At 55.1% G+C, this 22469-nt stretch overlaps 3 protein-coding genes across 4 annotated transcripts; 2 read left to right on the top strand and 1 right to left on the bottom strand.

Moving 5' to 3' along the window:
• Positions 1 to 32: 32 nt before the first annotated feature.
• On the top strand, positions 33 to 14611 carry LOC111145166 (semaphorin 4G). Of its 2 annotated transcripts, XM_022499869.1 has the most exons (15): positions 33 to 125; positions 2968 to 3438; positions 3547 to 3695; positions 3978 to 4040; positions 7163 to 7261; positions 7400 to 7493; positions 7637 to 7750; positions 7943 to 8112; positions 8196 to 8365; positions 8660 to 8804; positions 8939 to 9161; positions 9555 to 9670; positions 9806 to 9969; positions 10117 to 10178; positions 11592 to 14611. In XM_022499869.1, exons 2-15 carry the CDS (start codon positions 3315 to 3317, stop codon positions 12419 to 12421), a joined length of 2523 nt encoding a protein of 840 aa, XP_022355577.1. In that variant the 5' UTR covers positions 33 to 125; positions 2968 to 3314; the 3' UTR covers positions 12422 to 14611. The 2 variants fall into 2 exon arrangements, with proteins under 2 accessions (XP_022355577.1, XP_022355576.1); XM_022499868.1 differs by lacking the exon at positions 33 to 125 and having other exon boundaries at positions 2958 to 3438.
• A 37-nt stretch (positions 14612 to 14648) lies between these two features.
• Positions 14649 to 15913, bottom strand: LOC111145167 (mitochondrial ribosomal protein L43). Its single transcript, XM_022499870.1, has 3 exons — positions 15698 to 15913; positions 15502 to 15608; positions 14649 to 15373 (listed from the first exon to the last, which is right to left on the bottom strand). The coding sequence occupies exons 1-3, from the start codon at positions 15826 to 15828 to the stop codon at positions 15132 to 15134; spliced, it is 480 nt and encodes a 159-aa protein (XP_022355578.1). The 5' UTR covers positions 15829 to 15913; the 3' UTR covers positions 14649 to 15131.
• Positions 15914 to 15959: 46 nt separating this feature from the next.
• On the top strand, positions 15960 to 21082 carry LOC111145384 (twinkle mtDNA helicase). Its single transcript, XM_022500253.1, has 5 exons — positions 15960 to 17829; positions 18019 to 18259; positions 18413 to 18520; positions 18830 to 18971; positions 19886 to 21082. The coding sequence occupies exons 1-5, from the start codon at positions 16587 to 16589 to the stop codon at positions 20204 to 20206; spliced, it is 2055 nt and encodes a 684-aa protein (XP_022355961.1). The 5' UTR covers positions 15960 to 16586; the 3' UTR covers positions 20207 to 21082.
• Positions 21083 to 22469: the final 1387 nt, after the last annotated feature.

Consider the following 22469-nt stretch of genomic DNA (forward strand, 5'->3'; position numbering starts at 1 on the left):
CCCCGGCTCCGCCTCCACCACCCCCCGCCCCGCCTCCGGCCGCGGCCCCTTCCTCCCGCAGCTGGTGCTGTGGGGCCGCGGAGCAGCGCATCGCAGTCTCTATGGCCCGGGATCCGAGCGCAAAGGTGAGAGGCAGGGAGTGCGGGCGGCAGTGGCGGGGCCTGGGGCGGGGGGCGCGGAGGGCAGGCCAGGCCTTCCCCATGTCCATTCCACCCTCCAGGCTGGGCCAGGCCTTTCTCGCCGGCAAGTCTCCCGGTCCCGCATAAAGGCTCTGGAGGGGCGCGGGCCAGGCCTCGGGCCGTGCTGGAAGCAGACCCGCCACCGCGGAGTCGGGGACCGGCGCGGGGCGGGGACCCGCGTGGCGAACAGTGTTCCCTGGGATCTGGGTCACGTCTCCTGGCGTCCAGCAGGATCGAAGGAGAGCTTGTCCTCGAGCTGCAGCAGTAGAGACTGAGATCAGATCTGAGGAGAGGGAAGACCTGCGGACTGTGCAGGGTGGTGGAAGGAGAGCGTAGCGGGGGAGGGGCTCTCAGGCCAGAAGAGACGGCCATCCTACTGGGCAGAGGGTAATGCCGCCTACACTAAGCAGGTGGACATCTGGGATGAAGGTCGAGAGCCTGCTGATCCCACATCGATCCTGTTTTGTGGGGAGGGGCTTCTCCCCTCCTCAATTTCTTCAGCCCTAGGATCTAATATTCGGAAGGTGACCAGAGTTCAGGGGACTGGACCTGGGGAGGAACCCAAACTGTGGTACTGGGGGTGGAGTGTGGGGTGTGGACTGGAGACCTTGAAGCCTTGTGGCCACTGGGGGAGGGAGGGCAGCAGCTCCGCCCCCTCGTTTAGCCCCGCCCGCCCTCCCAACAGGTTAAATAAATGGGGGCTGGGAGCCTCTGCCCAGCTCCCACATTTCGAACAGCGGTGTATACATCGGAGTAGAGCACCGCTAAGTTACACCATCCACTCCATCTTTCCTTTGCTAAAGCTAGGGGCCTCCTTCCACCTGGGTTAGGTACCCCTCCCCTCCTTTGCAGAGAGGCCCATCCCATCTGAGCATCGGAGGTCAGATGCCTCCCCACATCACTACACACACACTTGGAATCTGGCCTTAAAATTAGGACTTTCGGGAAGGGAGGGAAGCTCTGCACCTCAGTAGGCACCGATAGCCTCCAAGCCTGCAGTGAGATCTGGACCCCTGTTTGTACATATGCTTGTCTCTGCATACATGTAATACTGTGTTTAAGTACTGTGTGAACACACACTTACTCGACCCTTCTGTGAACATGAACATGCCTGATCCACTGTATTGGTGGGTTTATGTGCATGTCCCTACACAAATGTGTGTATGCGCTGGATCTTTCTGTGAATAGGTGTACAATCCTTCAGATGCACGTGTGTGGCTTTATAACCTTTCTTGTCAATCTCTGAGGCTGTGTGACCTGCTGAATGAGTGGATGTGAATACAACCTTATTTGTCAATGTGTGTGAACACATCTGGCAGGCTTTTACATGAACATATGCATGGACAAACCTCCCTGTGAATGTACGTTTGCATGACTCTCCTGTGAGTACACGTGTTCACAGCCCTGTGAACATGTGTGTATGTGCACCTATTGCGTGCGTGTCACACCTCTCTGGATTATGCGTGACTTTTGCCATGAGCCACAATCAGAGTGGTTCCTCTGACCTAGGGTGTGTTCCTCCTGCCCAATCCTAGGGCTGATACCTCGTAGCCATAGGGCTCTCCGCTGCCCCCCCCAACCTCCACCCCCTGCTTCCGCACTAAGCAAATAGGAGGCCCCAAAGATAAACAGGTGTGCCTCCACAGTGAGAGGCGGGGCATGGGCAGTTTGCCTGTGACTTCCTGCTGCCCAGCCCCCAAACGAGGAGCTGATGCCCTTTCTGTGGTCCAAGGACCCTCTTCTCTCCACTTATACTACATTCTACCCCCTGGGCTCTGACCTCTACAATGCTGACCTTTACCTCTTAAATAAATGCTCCAAATTTCTGTTCTCCTTCTGGCCAGTTCCTGGTCCTTCCCCTCTCTTCAAGGCCACATAGTTAATATTTGACCTGGAAAGGAGGGGAGAGGCCAGTGGCCCCTGTGGCCCTGTCTGTGGGTGTCTGATGAGACTGAGTGGGTCAGGCTTGCTTTACATCTGGCCTCGTCAAGGAAGCTTTCAAGAGCCAGCTCGGATGTCAGGCCTATTACAGGGGTCGCAGAAGGCCTGCCACCTACTTCTACCCCATCCCCAGCTGGTTGGCTTAAGGGTCCAGGTGTGGGAATAGTCTCCAAGCTGTGCCAGGAGAGGTGGCCCCCAGGGCCCAGAGACCAACACCCCCCCCCACCCGCCGCCATGTCTATGAGTGCCTGTTTGCAGGCAGGGGCACGTGTGGATGCCTGGCCAGCGGGTGCAGTATGGACTCGCATGGGCAGAGTAGAGATGTGCACCCTCTCGGAGAGGAATGCTGAGGAGGAGAAGCGTCTAATTAAAGAGAAATTCCAGAGGGAGTGCTCAGGCCAGGGAAAAGAAAAAACAAAGGGAAAACGGGACAAAATAAACAAAGGCCCATTAAATGTCTCTGCCCAAGCCTTCTGGAGTAAGGCACCCCCGCAGGCAGCCAGGGCAGCTGCTGCCCCAAGTTCGGACTCACTGTTGCTAAGAGAAGGCGTTCTCCCTGAAAACGGAGCTCCAGTCGAGATGGAGGCCTAGCTTAGCTTCTGACTTGATCAGAGGAGGACCATTACTTTGGGTTTGGGCTGGGAGGAATCTAGGGTCTTGTAAAGAGGGCAAGTTCCACCCAACTTTGCATCAGAGCAGAGAGGTAGACAGAGTGACAGTGAGGTGATCCTGACGTGGGATTCTGGGGGTCTTCGCCCACAGGTGCCCCCTGAAGTCTCGGGATGATGCCTTCTACCTTCTACCCACATACAGATCAAAGAGCTTTTTTTCCTGTTTTTTTCTTTAGAAAACGGACCTCAGAGAACCAGGACTAGTCCTTCTGTCGGGGCAGGGTGATCCCATCAGTGACCTACAACCCCTCTATGACCCTACAACAACTCCCTCCCACCATGGAGTTTGTATTTGATACAGAAAGGCAGTGTGTGATCCATCCCTCCCTCTGACCTCTAACCTGGGATTCCATGGCCACACAACCCTGTGATTCCATGTCCCCTCGATTCCAGGACCCTCCCTGGCCCCATGACCCCTGACCTTCCAAGTGACCTCTCTGGACCTTGACCCCTGTGACTGACCCCTGTGGCTCTGACCCTGGCTCGCCTTGGGGTTCTTACCAGTGTGGGCCTCCCCAGGAAAATGTGGGGGAGGCTCTGGCCCCTCTTCCTGAGCTTCCTCACAGCAACAGCCGTCCCTGGACCCTCATTGCGGAGACCATCCAGAGAACTAGATGCCACCCCGCGGATGACCATCCCCTATGAAGGTTAGACACCCCCCCCCAACCCGCTGCAACTTTGAAAGGCAGCTGGAGCCACGTCTGAGAGTAGAGAGGCAGCCCCAGAGCTGGGCTTACTGCTCCCACTCTCCCCAGAGCTCTCTAGGACCCGGCACTTCAAGGGTCAAGCTCAGAACTACTCAACACTGCTGCTGGAGGAGTCCTCTGCAAGACTGCTGGTTGGAGCCCGAGGTGCCCTGTTCTCTCTCAATGCCCGTGACATAGGAGATGGGGCGCACAAAGAGGTTAGCCCCTAGAACCTGGACCACCCAGAAGGTCTCCAACTTTATCCAGCTCCCTGGGACCTCAATTTCCTGGAAGCCCTGCCAGCCTTCCATAGCCCTCTGGTCAGATAGCACTGCTCTTCCCAAGCCAGGTCTCCTTTACCATCCAGGGTCACTCCTGAAACTTACCTGTACCCCAGTTTCCCCTGTTCCCTAGAGTCCTGTCACCTGGTCCCACAGATGATGGTGAAAGACGAGGGTACTGGGGTCAGCACATCAGCCCATTCCTTTTCCTGTCTCCAGATCCGCTGGGAGGCCTCCCCAGAGATGCAAAGCAAATGCCATCAGAAAGGGAAAAACAACCAGGTATGTGGTCTGCCCTGTCCCCAGTTCCTTCCTTCCTTCTTTCTCTTCATCTGGTCAGGGTTGGTGGGGATGCAAATGGAGAGGTACAGATCAGCCAGGCAGTCTCAACAACCACAACAGGCATGTGAGTGTAGCCGGAGCAGCAGGCCCTAGGTGCAGCACTTACAGTCCAAACATCTGGTGACCGACTAGCTTGGCCTGTAGTGGCATCTTACTCTCTCCTGGGCTCCTGAATAATAATCAGGAGAGCAATAGTAATCTCTAATAAATGCTGACTTAGCTGTTGGATCTCCTAATTCCAAAATAACCCTATGAAATCGTTTTATCCTCCATTTTCCAGATGTAAAAAACAAGGTTTGGTGAGGGAATTGGTCAAGTACCCAGGATCCCGTGGAGCGGAGCAGTGAATTGCTAGAGCTTTCCGGCTAAAGAACAGGGTGTCTGCAGGGGCACCATGTAGGCCTGTGGAACAGATGCATCTGGAGAGCTTTTTAAGAATACACATTCCCAGGGGCCCTGGCTGACTCTTGATCTTGGGGTCATGAGTTCAAGCACCATGTTGGACATTGAGATTACTTAAAAAAAGAAAAGAAAAGAAAAGAATAAACACATTCCCTGGCCCAAGGATTCTAATTCAGTAGGTCTAGGGTGGTGTTGGGATTAGCTATGTTTAAAGAGGCACCTCTAGGGGCCCCCAGGTGGCTCAGTCCTTTGAGGTCTGACTCTTGGTTTCAGCTCAGGTCATGATCTCAGGGTCTTGAGATGAAGCCCCGCATCGAACTCCCCGCTCACCTCCGGCCCCTCTGGTTCCTGGGGCTGGCGCTCAGTGGGGAGTCTGCTTCCCCTCTCCCTCTCCCTCTGCCCCTCTACCTGCTCTGCCCATCCACCCACTCGTGCTCTCTCTCTCTAAAATAAAATAAATCTTTAAAGAGGCATCTCTAAGAGACTCCATCAAAGATGCCTGCTGGTCCAGCATGCAGCGTGGGTAGAAAGTGGGGCTGGTGAGGCAGGAGGAGCCCGGGTCATGGAGCACTGTAAGTGCCCAGCTGGGGGATGGGTTTTATTCTGTGACAATGGACACCCTCACCATTTGGCCGTTGACAGACTCTCAAACTTTAGTGTGCGCATGAAGCCCCTAGGTATGTTATAAATGCAGATGCTAGCTCAGTAAGCCTGGGGAAGGGCCCAAGATTCAGCAATTTTAACAAGCTTCCAGAGGAAACAGATGCTGCTGGTCCCCAAGCCCCACTTCAGGTAGCAAGGCTTTAGGAGAACATTTCCCAAGGCATGTTCTGAGGAACACTACATTTTTTTTTTTTTTTAAGATTTTATTTATTTGTTTGACAGAGAGAGACACAGCGAGAGAGGGAACACAAGCAGGGCAAGTGGGAGAGGGAGAAGCAGGCTTCCTGTTGAGCAGGGAGCCCGATGCGATGCGATGCAATGCGATGCGGGGCTCGATTCCAGGACCCTGGGATTATGACCTGAGCCGAAGGCAGACGCTTAATGACTGAGCCGCCCAGGCGCCCCTAAGGAACATTAATTTTTAAAAAGAAGGGTTTAATGGTCACATGAGTTTGGGAAGGGCTGTATGCTCAATCCCACAATGCACAGCAATATTCTTAAGGCTCTGAAAAGTCCCCTGATATGTTTTCGCCATGGTTTCCAACTTATTTGACCACAGAATTCCTCCCTCACCCCCACCCCTTTGTTATGTAAACATCTTGGGGAAGCACTCCTAGAAGAATATTAATCCAGCCCCAAGCACTAGATGAATTAAACTAGAGTGAATCTGGAGGCAGGAAAGGCAATGGGGGTTGGGGGTATCCTGGGGGTCAGAGGAAGGAGGCTGAGCAGGCTAGTGGAGAGGAGGGAGAGATACACCGAGGGAGGGACTGGGATGAGACAAAGAGACCTGCATGGCTTCAAACCCTGGGTACCGGCAGGAGGAGGGATCATTAACAAAGCAAAGAAGTCAAGAGATCCTCAGCTTAAGGCGTTTAATGGGCAAAGAAGAGCAGTGTGCCTGGAGGGAGTGAGGAAGGGGCAGAAGTGGTGGGACCCTTGGTTCAGGACTCTGCTGAGCCACCAGAGTTTTTTTAAATACAGCAGTGACATGATTTGGTTTACATTTTTTAAAATATGCCTTGGAAAGTGGGTTGCCGGAGGGTGCTGACGGGTAGACTATCTCTGGAAGGAGACTGCAGACAGTGGTAACAGCAGTCCCCTTTGAAGGCAACAGGGATAAAAGGAGATGCTCTGTTTACAACATATCCCTTTGTACCTTTTGAATTTTACACTGCATGCATGTATTCCTCATTCACTGAATAAATAAGTAGCTTTCACAGAGCGGCAGAAGCTTGGGAGAACAGTCAGGCAGTCTCTACCTTTGTCCAGGGAAGAGGCAGCGGTGACATGGACTGGGGTGGTGGAGGTGGAGGGGAAGGGGACCACGTCAGGAGACATGACAGAGAATCCTGGAGAAGAACTGAACATGGGGGTGAAGGAGTGGGAGGCAGCAAGGCTGACTCTTGGTGTCTGGACTGAGAAATAGGTTGGATGGATGAAGTGAGGTGGGAAAGACTGGATGAACAGGTTTAGGAGGGAAGATGCGGGTTAGGGAGGAGGGAATGAGCTTGGTTTGTGACCTGGTGAGTTTGGTGTGTCTGTGGGCTATCAGGTGGAGAGAGGGCCAGAGCCTGGAGACAGATTTTTGTAGTATCACCCCAAAGAGTGTCGGGGGGCAGGGGGGCTCCAGGACAGAGGGACACTGCTGAGAAGGAGATGTGAGAGAAACGTCTCAAGGTGGCGGGAGCCCTGGGGGCCCCAGAGCTGGGCGTGCAGGGGACTTCAGGCAATGCAAGCGAAGCTCGCAGAGTATTTCAGATAATCCTAACAGTGAGACAGAAGCCGAGAAGAGAGGTCATGCCACTGGGAAGCCAAAAGACAGTGAGTTCCAAGGAAAGTTCTGTGTCCGGGGCAGTGAGCAGGCCCACTGGGATCTCAGAAAGAGCCATGTCCCGTGGGCGGGGGCAAGAGCTGGATGACAAAGCTGGATTGATTCATGGGAAAGGCCTCTAAGCAGGCTGGGGGCTCACAGCCCTCCCCCACCCACCCCACAGACGGAGTGCTTCAACCACGTGCGATTCCTTCAGCGGCTCAACGCCACCCACTTCTACGCGTGCGGGACTCATGCCTTCCAGCCCCTCTGCGCGGCCATTGTGAGTATGGCTGCCCCCGCCCTGACTGCGAGTCCCAGGCCCCCGGGCTCTGGTCCGTGGCCCCAGACTGGTCTGACCTTGGGCCACAGCCTCTGCCTGTCCTCGAGACCACTGACTTCTGGCCCCATCTTCCCGCAGGATGCTGAAGCCTTCACCTTGCCAGCAAGCTTCGAAGAGGGGAAGGAGAAGTGTCCTTATGACCCAGCCCGTGGCTTCACAGGCCTCGTCATTGGTGAGCTTGCACTCCCCCCACCCCCTGTCCCACCAGCATGCGGTTTGTGGGACATGGATCTCCTTGCGAGGACTCACCGCCCATGTGGGTTATGTGCCTTGTGGTATGTGGCGTGTGTCATGCTCGGCCCGTCTCTGCTCCAGATGGAGGCCTCTACACAGCCACGCGGTATGAATTCCGGAGCGTCCCTGACATCCGCCGGAGCCGTCACCCGCACGCCCTGAGGACGGAGGAGGCACCCATGCAGTGGCTCAACGGTCAGGGGGATGAGGCGCAGAGTGATGGGGGGCAGGGAACTGTTTCTTCATCTTCACTCGCTGTGGCACTGGGCCATCCCCTCCCAAAATTCCCGGCTGCACCTGTCTATTCCTGTGCGGTGCTGAGTGAGGGCCGTAGTGGAGGGGATCCCCAGCCTGTCTCAGAGGCCATTTGAACTGCCTGACCCACAGATGCTGAGTTTGTGTTCTCTGTCCTGGTGCGGGAGAGCAAGGCCAGCGCCGTGGGGGACGATGACAAGGTTTACTACTTCTTCACGGAGCGTGCCACTGACGAGGGCCCCAGCAGCTTTGCTCAGAGCCGCAACAGCCACCGTGTGGCCCGCGTGGCCCGTGTGTGCAAGGTGAGTAGGACCAGGTTCAGGGCAAGAGTGTAGAAGCTGAACCTCTGACCCTGACCCCTGACCCTGTGCCCCTACCTCCTCAGGGAGACCTGGGAGGAAAGAAGATCTTGCAGAAGAAGTGGACATCCTTCCTTAAGGCGCGTCTCGTCTGCCACATTCCACAGTATGAGCTGCTCCGTGCTGTCTGCAGCCTGGACGCCGACACCTCAGCCCGCACACACTTCTACGCGGCCTTCACGCTGACCACCCAGTGGTCAGTGCAGGGACAGTGGGGAGAGGAGGAACTGGGGACAGTGTGGGGGCTGGGGCAGAGGTCAGTGAGGGTACACTAGGATCCCTTGTGGGGAGGCTGGCTGCAGAGAGAGGATTTCAGGTGCACCCAGGTAGCCTGGGGCCAGAGGCCACAGTGGCCTCCTCACCCTTAGGGGAGGCCCTGAGGCCTAGAGCTGGGGTCAGCCAGGGTAACAGCAGGCTCCAGGAAGGGCAGGGGGCAGGGGACAGGCTCCACTCCATGTGGCTCAACCCCCTCCCCTGTGTCCCTTCCTAGGAAGACCCTAGAGGCCTCAGCCATCTGCCGCTACGACCTGGCCGAGGTGCAGGCTGTCTTCGCAGGTCCCTACATGGAGTACCAGGATGGTGCCCGGCGCTGGGGCCGCTATGAGGGTGGGGTGCCAGAGCCTCGGCCTGGCTCAGTGAGTGCCCAAGTCTGGGGTCTGCCCTGGGTAGACAGAACCCCTGGGAGGGGCAGAAGGATCTAGCCTTGGGGCTGGCGAGGGATGGTCAGGCAATAGATTCCTGAGCTCGCCACCTCTGTCCCCTGCCCCAGTGCATCACAGATTCACTGCGCACACGTGGCTACAACTCATCCCAGGATTTGCCGTCCCTGGTCCTGGACTTTGTGAAGTTGCACCCGCTGATGGCCCGGCCTGTGGTGCCCACACGTGGAAGGCCCCTGCTGCTCAAGCGAAACGTGCGCTACACGCACCTCACAGGGACTCCTGTCTCCACACCCGCTGGGCCCACCTACGACCTGCTCTTTCTGGGCACAGGTACTTCTGAGCCCTGCTCTGAGCCCTTAGGTAACCGAGTCCTTGACCCTCGTTGACTGCTAATCCCCTGGATGACTTTTGATCACAAGTCCCTGGTGACCATTGATATTGATTCTTCAGTGAACACTCACTGCTGGCCCCTGGTGACCACTGGCTCTGGGTGACTTCTGACTCTTGTCACCAAACACCATGATATTGGACCCTGATCACTAATGCTTGTGAACCCAGTAATTTCTGCCATGACTAGCCCAGAATTCCCAGTGTCCTGAGGAACTTCTGGCTGAATCCTTGTCCCTGATCTCATGACTCCGGAGCCGCTCCCATCAGGCTATTGCAGGGGACCGGAACCAGATTCTGTCTTTGGGTTCTGACTCTCTGTCCTCTCCATACCAGCTGATGGCTGGATCCACAAGGCCGTGGTGCTGGGCTCTGGGATGCACATTATCGAAGAGACGCAAGTGTTCAAGGAGCCCCAGTCCGTGGAAAATCTGGTCATCTCTCCAGTGCAGGTAGACTCTGATTCATGATCCTCAATGTGGCCTTGCCAGAGTAGGGAGAGGGAGTGGGTGGCTGGGCAGTGGCTGTGTGTATCTGTAGGTGGGAGCCGGGGGTGTTGCCAACCAGCTTTCCTCTCTGGCTCCCAGCATAGCCTCTACGTGGGGGCCCCTAGTGGAGTCATCCAGCTACCACTGTCTAGCTGCTCCCGCTACCGCTCCTGCTACGACTGCATCCTGGCCCGGGACCCCTACTGTGGCTGGGACCCCAGCACCCGTGCCTGCATTGTATTCAGCAGGTCCCAGGGTAGCAGGTGAGTGGTGGCGGGGGGGGGGGGGTCAGGATCCCAGGGGAGGAGGAAGGCCTGCTGGCTGTAGAGGACATGGGGGCAGTTGGTGACAGCCTTAGGGACCCTGCCACTGGGGAAAACTAAGCTCACTTCCCCCGGTTCTGCCTCCAGGACAGCACTGATACAGGACATGGAGAGAGGCAACCGAGGCTGCGAAGGCCACAGGGACTCAGGTAAGTGACCTTCATGGATGTGAGTAGGCCTGGCTGCACAGACTGTCATTTACCTGTGCCTGTGTATCTCCGGACGGCCGCGTCTGTGGGCTTTCGGCAAGGATGTCCTAGCAGAGTCTGGCACAGAGTAAGTGCTTCACAGATAGTTGTTGCCCAAAGGAATCATAAATGAGGAGACAGGCTCAAGATGGAAAGTTTTTGTCACTTCTGGAACTTACAGGCACGTGAGGGCGGGGGGCAGGCAATTAAATGGCCACACAAATAATTGTTTTCATTGGTTTTTGTTACAAAAGGAATATTTACAACTATGACAAGGGTTTGAAGGATAATGGGTACTTCCCTGAGGAAAATCAGATGACTGGGCTGCTCCCTGAAGAGCAAAAGTTAATAGGCACAGCTAACATGTACTGAGTACTTCCTGGTGACAGGCGCTGACTGAATACACACACACACACACCATGTCACTTTCTCTCACAGCAGTCAGGGGACAGGTGCCATGATCCCCATCCCTGTGAGAGGCAATCTCTCTGAGGTAGAGGGAGAGTAAGTAAACCACCCAGAGTTAATAAGCTAGGAAGTAACAGGGTCAGAATTCAAACCTGACCCCAAGCAGCCCGACTGGTTTGTGCTTTTCATCACTGCTGTCCTCTTTCCTGCAAGAGAACCAGTGGAGGGCAAGGAGGGGGCGTGACACCCCAGCAGAAGGAACAGCAGGCAGATGGGCTTGGTGTGTTTGAGAAGGGGCTGGAGAAGTGGGCAGGGACCACGGCGAGGCAGGGGGGTGGCATAATTGGTATGGTGTTTTTACACGGTCACCCCACTGCTGCATGGAGAGTGGATTAGATGGCGGCCAGAGGGGACCAGCTTCCCCGGTTGGGGAAGAAGAGAAGTGAACAGGTCTGAGACGGATTCTGGAAGTAGAGTCTTGGTGAGAGTTAGATACAAAAGCGAAGGGGAGGGAGAAGCAAAGGAGACTCCCAGGTTTCTTTCTGACTTAAGCAGCTGAGTAGCTAGTGGCACCATTCGCTGCGATGACAATTCAAGGAAAAGACCTGGTATAGTCTTCGAGGGAGGCTTTGGCCTTAGTTCATGTGCCATGCCCCAGAGGCCTCACACCGAGATGCCCTGCAGGCGGAAGATGTCCAAGTCTGACAGTCAGGAGAGAACTCCGCTGGAGGTTGAGATTACGAATCGCTGGCGGATAGCAGGAATTGAAACCACCGGGAAGAGCCAGTGCAAACCTTGGGAACCTTACATGACAGCATGAGTGCAGGAGACCGTTGTCAGTTGTCACTGTGGTTCCAGATCCTGTGCTTGCTGCTGGGGACGCTAACAGTGAACCATCTGGCCTGCCATCTCCATTGCCCTCCCTGAGATAGACATTGACCACTCCTGTCTCTCACCCCCCTCCAGGGCCACCACCACCCCTGAAAACTCGCTCTGTACTCCGAGGGGATGATGTCCTCCTGCCCTGTGACCAGCCATCCAACCTGGCCCGGGCCTTGTGGCTGCTTAATGGGAGCACGGGCCTGAGTGACGGGCAGCATGGCTACCGTGTGGGTGTGGATGGGCTGCTGGTGACAGACATACAGCCTGAGCACAGTGGCAACTATGGCTGCTATGCCGAGGAGAACGGCCTCCGCACCCTGCTGGCCTCCTACAGCCTCACCGTCCGTCCAGCCACGCCTGCCCCAGCTCCGCAAGCCCCTGCCATACCCGGGGCGCAGCTGGCGCCTGACGTGAGGCTGCTCTACGTGCTGGCCATCGCTGCACTTGGCGGCCTCTGCCTCCTTCTAGCTTCCTCCCTCCTCTACGTGGCCTGTCTTCAGGGAGGCAGACGAGGGCGGCGAAGGAAATACTCTCTGGGTCGGGCAGGCCGGGCAGGGGGCTCGGCCGTGCAGCTGCAGACCGTTTCAGGCCAGTGTCCTGGAGAGGAAGAGGAGGGCGACGACGGGGAGGGGCCTGGGGGACTGGAAGGTGGCTGCCTCCAGATCATCCCTGGGGAGGGAGCCCCAGCCCCACCACCCCCACCGCCCCCACCCCCGCCGGCCGAGCTGACCAACGGGCTGGTGGCTCTGCCCAGCCGGCTGCGCAGGATGAACGGCAACAGCTACGTGCTCCTGAGGCAGAGCAACAACGGAGTGCCAGCGGGGCCCTGCTCGTTCACGGAGGAGCTCAGCCGCATCCTGGAGAAGAGGAAGCACACGCAGCTCGTGGAGCACCTGGACGAGAGCTCTGTCTGAGCCCGGCCTCTTAGGACAAATGCTCTTCCAAGCCAGCCTGTCTGCCCCAGGCCGGGCTGCTGTTTCCCCCACACAGCCACTCTGTCGTCACCCCCCCCAACTCCAGGCCCTTCTCCCAACTTTTTGATGTCCCTGTAGGGCTAGCAGAGTCAGGCCCAGCCAAAGCCCCCTCCTCAGTCTCCACAGACCCATCTGTGAGCAGCCCAGGCCAACCGGTGCTCCTCAGAGGTGGGTACTCCCTCAGGACGTGGTATTCTGTAGACCCGGTCCCGGTTCCTATTCCCGTAACCCAAGCACTGGGTTGCCCCATTTGTCTGCTCAAACCCTTCCTCTTTCTCCCAGGCAGGGCTCTGCAGGTCCAGATGACCTCAATGTCACCACCCTCTGCATGGCCCTATGTGCTGGATGGTCCCGAAACCAGACAAGACCTCTGCCAGCCGCCAGAGCCACCTGAGCCCTGCGTACATTCACATGTGCACATGGATGAATGTCCATCAGCTGGGCTGCAGGGCCCCCGCCCCCACCTCCTGGTGCATTCTTGTATTTCACCTCTCCTGGACTTTGGGTACCCTTCCAATTGCCACATCCCATACTATCTAGTCCTCTCCCCTAGTTCCAGACCCATGTAGTGACCTCTTTGGCAAGAGCTTGGGAACAGGCCAGCCTGGGGAGGTAAGACTGTGTCATTCCCCTCTTCATCCTTAATGTGTAGCCCTTGTGAGCCAACACCCCCATCCCCTTGGTCACTCTCAGGAGTGACAGACAGAGCCCCAGGCGTGTCCCTTCACACACATGTGCTTACATTTCCACATACATTTCTGAGCCTCCCTTTGCTGCCTCGGACCTGTCTGTTGGGTTTGGTCCGTGGACATTTCAGAGGGAGAGCCGTCTCCCGTTCAGCTGTCCTCTCAGACATTTCCCTAGGATGGGTGACCAACACTGCAATGAGCCAGCCTCCCTTTGGGGGACCAAGCATTTGCTACCCCTAGACCAGAGCAGGGGGAGGAGATCTGCTGTCTCACCTGGCACATGAAGCCCGTTCTTGGAACTATGCAAAGGGCAGAGGCTGGGAGTTTGGATGCTTGGCTCCCACCCCTGTCCTACCTCACCGGGGCACTTTCAGGGTCCAGGGGCCTCTGAAGTCTCCAGGCCCATATGGGACAATCAAATCCTGACTGAGCTCCCCTATCCCCCTTGGGTGAGGATGACTGTTATTTTTATAGCTGAGAATGTGGAATCCCCATGGATTTTTACTGCCCTTCACCCAACCTCTCCCCCCTCCACCCCACAATGAATGTATTTATTGTAAGAACGGCTATACTTCTTTAGGAATGCCCCCACTCACCACCCAGGTGGGCAGAACAGGCATGTGACAGAGTGGGGAGCCTGGGTTCAGCTCCTCCCCCTCTTGTTGGTCAATAAATGCCCTCTCTCCCCACAGTTCTGTGTGTTCCACTTGGTCTAGGCTGGCTTTCCCTGATCGCGAGGGGGCACGCTTCTGAGCCTATGGATACACTGCTGCAAGATTTGCTCTGCTCCCCATAAAACCATTTGCAGAGAAAACTGGGATCCTCAGCCTCCATCTGGCTGCCCTGGGCAGGTACACAGGCCTTTATAGGGCTCTTACTACTCACTGATCATGGTGATAAGGGCCTGACAAACAAAATTACAACTGTTCAAGAATTCATACAAAGGACTGTAGGTTTTTACCTCCTGGCTCTTTTCCTCACCATTCCTCCCCCTTGCTTTAGCTAAGCCTAGAAGATGCTCCCTGTTTATCAGTTCTCTCACTCATCCACAGGAAGCTTTTCAGTACCTCCCCTCCCCCAACAAGGGACAACATGAATTCTTTTCTGCAGAGGGGCCTGTCTTGGGAAATAGTTAGGACCCCGGCAAGCTTGTTACCAGGGATCTGACCTTAGAATCACTCTCCAAGGGTCCAGACTAGATTAACCACATGGCCTTTGATACTAGCCATCCTGAAGGGTTATATGTTCTGCTTCTGGTTTTAGAATAATGAAAAGTGAGGTTATTTGTTAAATCTACACATATTTTGAAGGCCTCAAGTGTAAACGTGAGTATGTTTATTAACCTCAGGTTTTTTTTTTTAATTTAAAGCTTGTACTTATTTGTACTTATTTGACGGGGGTTGGGGGGAGAAGCAGACTCCCGGCTGAGCAGAGAGCCTGATGGGGGCCTCGATCCCAGGACTCTGAGCTCATGATCTGAGCTGAAGGCAGAGGCCCAACCCACTGAGCCACCCAGGCGCCCTAACCTCACTTTTCTATTCTAAACATTCACACGGGTATAAAGTGGTTATCCTAATGCCATGTTCACAGCAGAGTGTAAGATGCTTCTCCTCTAGCTCAAAGGTTGCAGATATAGGACACTGGGGATTCTTCAGATGCCAATCATGAAACCTCACGCTGGGATTTGAGATCACTATTCTCAGACTGGACTTCAGAACAGATCCTGTAATATCCTTGAAGTCAGGTCTCAGGAATGTCAAATAAGGAAGAATTAGGAGACAAAGTCACTGCCCTGCCTCCTGAGCAACGAGAAAACAGCTCCTTCTCCCAAGCAAAAGCTCTGGCGTCAATTTCCCTTTTGAAGGGCTCTATCTGCCTGTGTGGGCTTGGAAAAAGAGGAAGAACCACCCCCACTGGGGTGAGAGTCCAAAGCCTGGGACTGGAGTTGGTGGAGCAACTCTTCATGGCACTTGCACCTGGGCTATGGCAGCGTCTTGAACCTCTCGCGGGCGCAGCCCGCCTAGCGTTGTCGGTTTGTTGGTGAAGGGGTGCCACTGACCCTGGATGCTAGGGCTGTCCGTGTGGAAGGGCTTGCGGATACGGATCACATCCAAGCCCGACTGGTCCGCCAGCTTCTGCACGAGCGTCGCAATTTCCTCGACTGACTTGCAGTGGATGCTCTCCTCGCGCACTGCCCCGTTAACTGGCCGAAGGGAGGGGGTGGGAGGAGAGGAAGCGGATGGATCAGGGGTCAGACCCGCGAAAGGCGAGCGGGTCCAGCCTCCACCCCCCCGCCACGTTGCCCTCCAGCCCTCTTCCGGCCCCACTCACGGTATTCGGCCACTACTCTGGGCACACAGCACGGCCGCGAGTTCACGTATATTACGACCCCCGGGTTCCGTCGGGCGAAGTCAGCCACCTCCTGTTCCACGAACTCCCTGAGGAAGCCGAGAAGAGTAAGCACAGCGACCGCTGACCCGGGGCGACCTCAGCCCGGAGAGCACCCCGCGCCCTTCGCCCGACTCACCTGGCGCCGCGAGACGACGCCGCATCGCGGCTGAGGCTAAAGCTGAGACGCTGCAGCTGCTGCACGTAGCGACCCAGCCCGTTGTGGAGGACACTGGCCAGGAAGCGGCTCGGGGTCCCGCGCGCCGTCATGTCCGCAGCGCCCAGATAACACAGACCAGCCTGGAGGGCAGGAGAGGGGTGGGGGGGCGGGACGAACGCGGAAGCTTCCGGTTCCGGGAACACTCGCGCGCCGGAGTTTTGCTTCCGCGGTCACGGTGCGAGGCGCGCCAGTGACCCACGTTGCGGGCTAGATGGGCGAGAGGATGGTAGTGACGCGCGGTCAGGGTCGCGAACAGCACAGCTTTTGTCAGTAGAGCCGAGGGAGGACATGGGCGCGGGGTCGAGGTGAGCGCGGGGACTGGCGGGAGCCGCCCGGTGGCGCTGTAGTCGTGGCGAGTCCCCTTTGAGGGAAGAAGCGGCGAGGAGGGCCTCCACTTGGGGGCTAGCGCTTTGGAGTCCGGAACGACGCGGGTGGCGGTAGAGATGGAGACGACGAGGAGATCCCCTGGCCGGGCGGGAGTGGTAAAGAGATGATCTAGAGAAAGCACAGCGGTGAGGGGCCGCGTGGAGGGTGGTAGACGTGAGGAAGTGGGTGTACGGGGCCATAGAGGTAGAGAGCCAGAGAGAGGCACACGGCCGTGAAAGATGGGCACAGATGTGAAGTAGCAATGCAGAGGGGTGAAGAGGATTCAGAGGAATGATTATGAGGGACAAGTTGAGAGAAAGAAACCACCTCGAGTGGGCTCTGTAGAGTGCTGTGCAGAGGATCCCTAGGTCCTGACCTAGTGAAGGCACCCAAACCAGGGAGGAAAGCATTTCAATTAGTAACTTATTCGATTTGACTAAGAATGTGGGTACTTCTTCGAGGTGGGTACCCCCTCCGTATCCTGCTGCCCCTGCGTGGGGAGTGGATGGGTCAGAGAGGCCTGCCCAGAAGCTTGGTCATAGGCCCTCCTCGCAGAAGGTACAGGAAGGAGGCTCTCCCAGCCTTGGAGGTACCAGTGTTGCCTGTAACTGCAACTGAAATCCGTCAGTATTTGCGAGCACATGGGATCCCCTTCCAGGATGGCCACAGCTGCCTGCGGGCACCAAGCCCCTTTGTGAAGGCCTTGCAGCTCAAGGACCAGACTGGTGCTACTGCTTCCTTCAGCCTTTTCATTGACAAGACCACAGGCCGCTTTCTCTGCATGAGCAGCCTAGCAGAGGGGAGCTGGGAAGACTTCCAGGCCAGCGTGGAGGGGCAAGGGGATGGGGCCAGAGAGGGGGTCCTGCTTGGTGAGGCCCCAGAAGCTGAGGACAGTGAGGAGATCCGGAGGATCTGGGACCGAGCCATACCTCTTTGGGAGCTGCCTGAACCAGAGGAGGCCCAGCTGGCTCGTGTGATGTTTGGCCTTACCAAAGTGACAGATGACACACTCAGGCGTTACAGTGTACGGTATTTGCGGCCTGCTCGCAGCCTTGTCTTCCCTTGGTTCTCCCCTGGAGGTATGGGATTACGAGGCTTGAAGCTACTAAGTGCTGAAGGCCAGGGAAATGAAGTACATTATAAGGAAACCACCATTCCCCGGCCTGGTGTCTACTGCAATCTGTTTGGATTACCACTGATCAGTCGGCGAGATGTTGAGGTGGTACTGACAAGTCGTGAGCTGGACAGCCTGGCCTTGAACCAATCCACAGGACTGCCCACCCTTGCCCTACCCCGAGGAACGGCCTGCTTACCCCCTGCCTTGCTCCCTTACCTCGAACAGTTTCGACGTATTGTGCTCTGGCTGGGAGATGACCTTCGGTCTTGGGAAGCTGCCAAGTTGTTTGCCCGAAAATTGAATCCCAAGCGATGCTCTTTGGTGCGGCCTGGGGACCAGCAGCCCCGTCCCCTTGAGGCCCTGAACCGAGGCTTAAATCTTTCTCGTATTCTGCGTACTGCCCTTCCTGCCTGGCACAAGTCTATCGTGTCTTTCCGGCAGCTTCGGGAAGAGGTGCTAGGAGAACTGTCAAATGTGGAGCAGGCAGCTGGCATCCGCTGGAACCGCTTCCCAGACCTCAATCGTCTCTTGAAGGGTCATCGGAAGGGTGAGCTGACAGTCTTCACAGGTGAGCCCTTGGGGTAAATCACTACTTGGGGTAAGAGGCAAAGGATCAGGTGACAAAAGCACGTGGGTTTGGGACATGACAAATGTTAAAGAGGAGGTTTCTCCCAACTTTGAAGCCCTTGCTCCAGGTCTTGGTTTTAAGGGTAGAACTTTCCTCCCTCACCCAGGTCTGTGTTCAACCCCTCTGCAGGGCCAACAGGCAGTGGAAAGACGACATTCATCAGTGAGTATGCCCTAGACTTGTGTACCCAGGGGGTAAACACACTCTGGGGTAGCTTTGAGATCAGCAACGTGAGACTAGCCCGGGTCATGCTGACACAGTTTGCTGTGGGGCGACTAGAAGAACAATTGGACAGATACGACGAGTGGGCTGACCGCTTTGAAGACCTGCCTCTCTATTTCATGACTTTCCATGGGCAGCAGAGCATCAGGTAAGATTCTGAGGCCTAGAGTTTTCAAAGAATGGGAGGACAGGAGAACAGATCCCCAACAGAATTTTCAGGAATGCTGACTTTTCTGCTGGGCTGGTTCAGAGAGACTGCTTGTAATTGACTCTTGAATTCTTTGCCTCTTCCTCTCCCCAGGACTGTCATAGACACAATGCAACATGCAGTATATGTCTATGACATTTGTCACGTGGTCATCGACAATCTGCAGTTCATGATGGGGCATGAGCAGCTGTCCACAGACAGGTGACGTCCTCTCGTCTCACTGGAAAACCCACTCAAACGTGCATGTCTTCTCAGGCAGTTGGCCCTTAGGCAAGCACAATGTACTCTTTTGTTACCTGAAATGTGTGTTTGCACACACCACCCCATGTGTATTTCTGTCTTCATAGAGGTGTGAGTTGTGGAAGTGGGAAGGATGGATAGGGACCTAAGTGTGAGTCCTTGGGTAGAGTGGGGTGGGCGGTTTGCAGGGAGCTGTAAATGAATCAAGAGTATGGATATGTTCTCATCCTTCTGTCTGAATATGCCTTTACTTTGTTGGGGTTGGGGCAGGATTGCGGCTCAAGACTACATTGTTGGGGCCTTTCGAAAGTTTGCAACAGACAATAGCTGCCATGTGACACTGGTCATTCATCCCCGGAAGGAGGACGATGATAAGGAACTGCAGACAGCATCCATTTTTGGTTCAGCCAAAGTAAGTGGCCTTTAGAGGAGCCTAAACTTTGGATAGTAGAGGAGACAGGTGTGACCAGGGATGGCCTTCATTCAGCCTTAAATAATCTTGACTGTCCACCTGGAAGAGGCAGGAGATAGCCGCCTCTGGGGCCATGACATGAGGAACACGTGTGTTAGGAATACAAAGGCTGATAATAGTTAGTTGGTCCTTTGCCCTCTTTGCCCTCTAAGAGCTCACATCGTCCAGTGGGGATAATAGTAAGACAGTGATTATAAGTCAGTATGATAGGAGCTACAATAGGCAACACAGGTATTTGGGGAACAATGAGACATCTGAGTCGGCCTGGGACATCTGGGGAGACTTCTTGCCCATTTGGGAAGAGGAGGTGTCAACAGAGGTTGGGTTGAGTTCTGGCAGACAGTAAGTGTTAAATAATCGAATAATGGGAGGGCGTTGTGGGCAGCAGGACCAGCCTGATCCTGGAGCTTCCAGGGATATGCTGAGTGCCTGTTACGTGCTAGGCTTGGGCTGGGCACAGGGAGTCCAGGGTGAGGAGCACAAACTATGCCACAACGGAACAAACATGGAGCTAGGGAAGAGAGTGACACAGATGTGCAAAGATGGTGGTTCTTTCTTTATGGGGGTCAGGAATGGTCTCTGATGAAGTGTGACATTTAGACTGAGACCTGAATGACAAGAAGATGGGGTAGAGTGGGGTGGTGAGCTGTGGAGGAGAAGTGTCACAAGCAGAAGGAACAGCGTTTACAGAATCCGGGGCAGTGAGATAGTCGAGCAACTGAAAGACTCAAGTGGCCCCCTCATCTTGGTCAGTAGTTCAGGGAGCTTTGCCATTCTTCCCTGGAGGTTCAGCCTTCCTTTCTTCTTCTCATGTCTTCTCACTGCTTCTTCCTCCTCCTGCCCCAATCCCCCAGGCAAGCCAGGAAGCAGACAACGTTCTGATTCTACAGGACAGGAAGCTGGTCACTGGTCCAGGGAAACGGTATCTGCAGGTGTCCAAGAACCGCTTTGATGGAGACGTAGGTGTCTTCCCACTGGAATTCAACAAGAGCTCTCTTACCTTCTCCATACCACCAAAGAGCAAGGCTCGGCTCAAGAAGGTCAAGGATGACAATGGGCTAGTGACCAAAAAGCCCTCTTCTGGCAGAAAGGGGGCTGTGCCCCAGAACTCTGAGACTTGCTTGGGTCAGGCCCACCACTCCTACCAGCCAAACCCCTCTAAGCCCTCAAGGTGAAGGCACTGGAGAGCTGGACTCTGAAATGAACCTGACAAGACACAGGCTGAGACATAGACTTTCTTAGTCCTCTGCTTAGGCTACCTCTGTCCTGTGGTCTCAAGCTAGGGACCCCCCTCAGTCAGAGGGGCCTACCTAGGGCAGAATTCCATACCGGGAGAATTCAGTTTAGCAAATATTTGAGAACCTCCTGTGTGCCAAGGTTTGTTCTAGGTCCTGGGAGTACAATACTGACAAGACAGATGAAGTCTCTGCTTCTCTAGAACCTGCAGTCTGGTAAGGGAGACAAGAAAAAAAACGAACAAAACAGTTTCAGACAGCGAGATAGGCTATGAAGAAAAAACAGTAATGCAGTAATGCTTATAGGCTAGTTTAAGGTCTGAACAGGTATCTCTAAGCAGAGGACATTGAAGATGGGGCCTAAAAGAACTAGGATGGAGCCATGTGAACATCTAGAGAAAGAGGGATCCAAGCAGAGGGAAAATTAGACACAGGCCCTGAGGTGGGAATGAGCAAGTTGAGTTCAAAGCACTGGGTTCAGGCCCTCTGAACCTGGAAGGGAATAGAGGACTTCTTGCCAAACCTCCAGCCTAGGTTTGGAGCTACAGGATGACATGGTGGGCATCAGAGTCCTCTGCGGCCCACTCTGGACCCTGCCAGGAGGTGGCACTTGCCACCATCGGATCCTAGGTGCTTGGCCCTGTAATATCAGGGCCCCAGAGGTGGAAGCTGGCCAGAGAAGAAAGCTGTGAGCCCAGAGTGCCTGCCACCTGGACACTGATTTCATGTTATGCTGCCTCAGACCACTGGAGTGGACACAGTCATAACTTTTTGTAAAGCCTTTTCTAGTTATACTGAAAAAAACTTTTTGCCATTGCCTTTGTTTCTGTGTTTTTTCTTGTTTGTCCACCAGGTGTCTCCCCAGCCTATAACTGGATTTTCCTCTTGATTTGAATTGGGAATCTTTGAGCTGTGCACCCCCAAGGAAGCAGAGGCATTAAAGGACCTTGACCCACACATCCCTTTATGCCTCTTGTTGGCTTCGGGATGACAGGATGGTGCCTCTTTATCCCTATCTCCCCTGAGGCTATCCATGTGATCTGTGACAGAGGTGTGGGTCACTGGGCCACATGCCTGGGCCCCCGCCTGACCAGCTGTCCCTAGGTGATATGAGCCACTCAATGACCTCTCAATGTGGATTCATACTCCGTGTTTTCTTATCTGGCTCTCCGACCATTTTCCTCGACCTTGTATGCTCAAATGTTTCTCTTATGTTCATATGTGTCAGAACTCCTGGGGCTCTTTAAAAATGCAGAACCTAGGGCCTACTCTCCAGTAAGCATGCACAGACGTTTCTAATTTTGGAGGTCTGAGGAAAGGTGCAGGATTCCTCTTTTTTAACAAGTACTGAAGGAGATTGTAAAGTTAGAGACCTTGTCAGAAATAGTTTAAATGAGGGCACTTTCCCATCTCACTTCCTCTGATATCCTAAAGTCCCATTTTTCCCTTTAGATTTGCATGCAGGGATGGTCAGAATGCAAGATGTTCTGAGGGAATGGGGAGAAGACTTTTGTAAGGGTGGGCAGAGGTTTCCTGCTCCCTTGAACAGGGCTGCCTTATCAAGTCCTCCCAGTCCACCTAAGGGGGCTGCTTCTGGGGCCCTGTGGAAGGCTCTGGGGTGTCTGGTCTGTTGTGTGTGAGAACTGTGGCTACAACTGTCTCCCGAACACCCTGGAACAAAGCTGCTCTCTGGGGAAGAACCTGCGGTGGGGGGGAGGGGGTAGCTCCTCCAGGGCCTCCCTTCTGGGGGTCTCTCCCAGACTGGCTGGAGCCAGTCCTCCTAATCCCGCAGTAATCATTCCCAGCCGCTGGCTGGTCTCTGCCTCACCCAGGGTCTGTAACATTGAACGTCAGCCATGTGTTCCAGATGTACACCACCAGGTCATTCCTACCTCTGAGGACTCTGGTTTACTGGAAACGCCTGGTGTGTTCTCTCTCAGGAAATCCTTTAGGGATTTCCATTAGGGGACCTTTTTGAGGTCTCTGTGAACTGGGGATAGAAGAGTAGATACAACTTGCCTGTTCGTCTTGCCTAGCCCTCCTAGCAGACTCCACACACACAGCGCAAACCAGAATGATGGGAGGGAGGGGAAGTTAATGATCCCCCAGACCCCCCAGACCATCCGCAAACACATTCCACTGCACACCTGTCCTAAACTCCTCACATCAAGATTAGCTCAAAGTGTGTTCAGGAGTCCCTGGA

The sequence above is a fragment of the Enhydra lutris genome, unplaced genomic scaffold, assembly GCF_002288905.1.
Source record: "Enhydra lutris kenyoni isolate GAN:26980312 unplaced genomic scaffold, ASM228890v2 scaffoldscaffold12, whole genome shotgun sequence".
Taxonomy (NCBI): domain Eukaryota; kingdom Metazoa; phylum Chordata; class Mammalia; order Carnivora; family Mustelidae; genus Enhydra; species Enhydra lutris.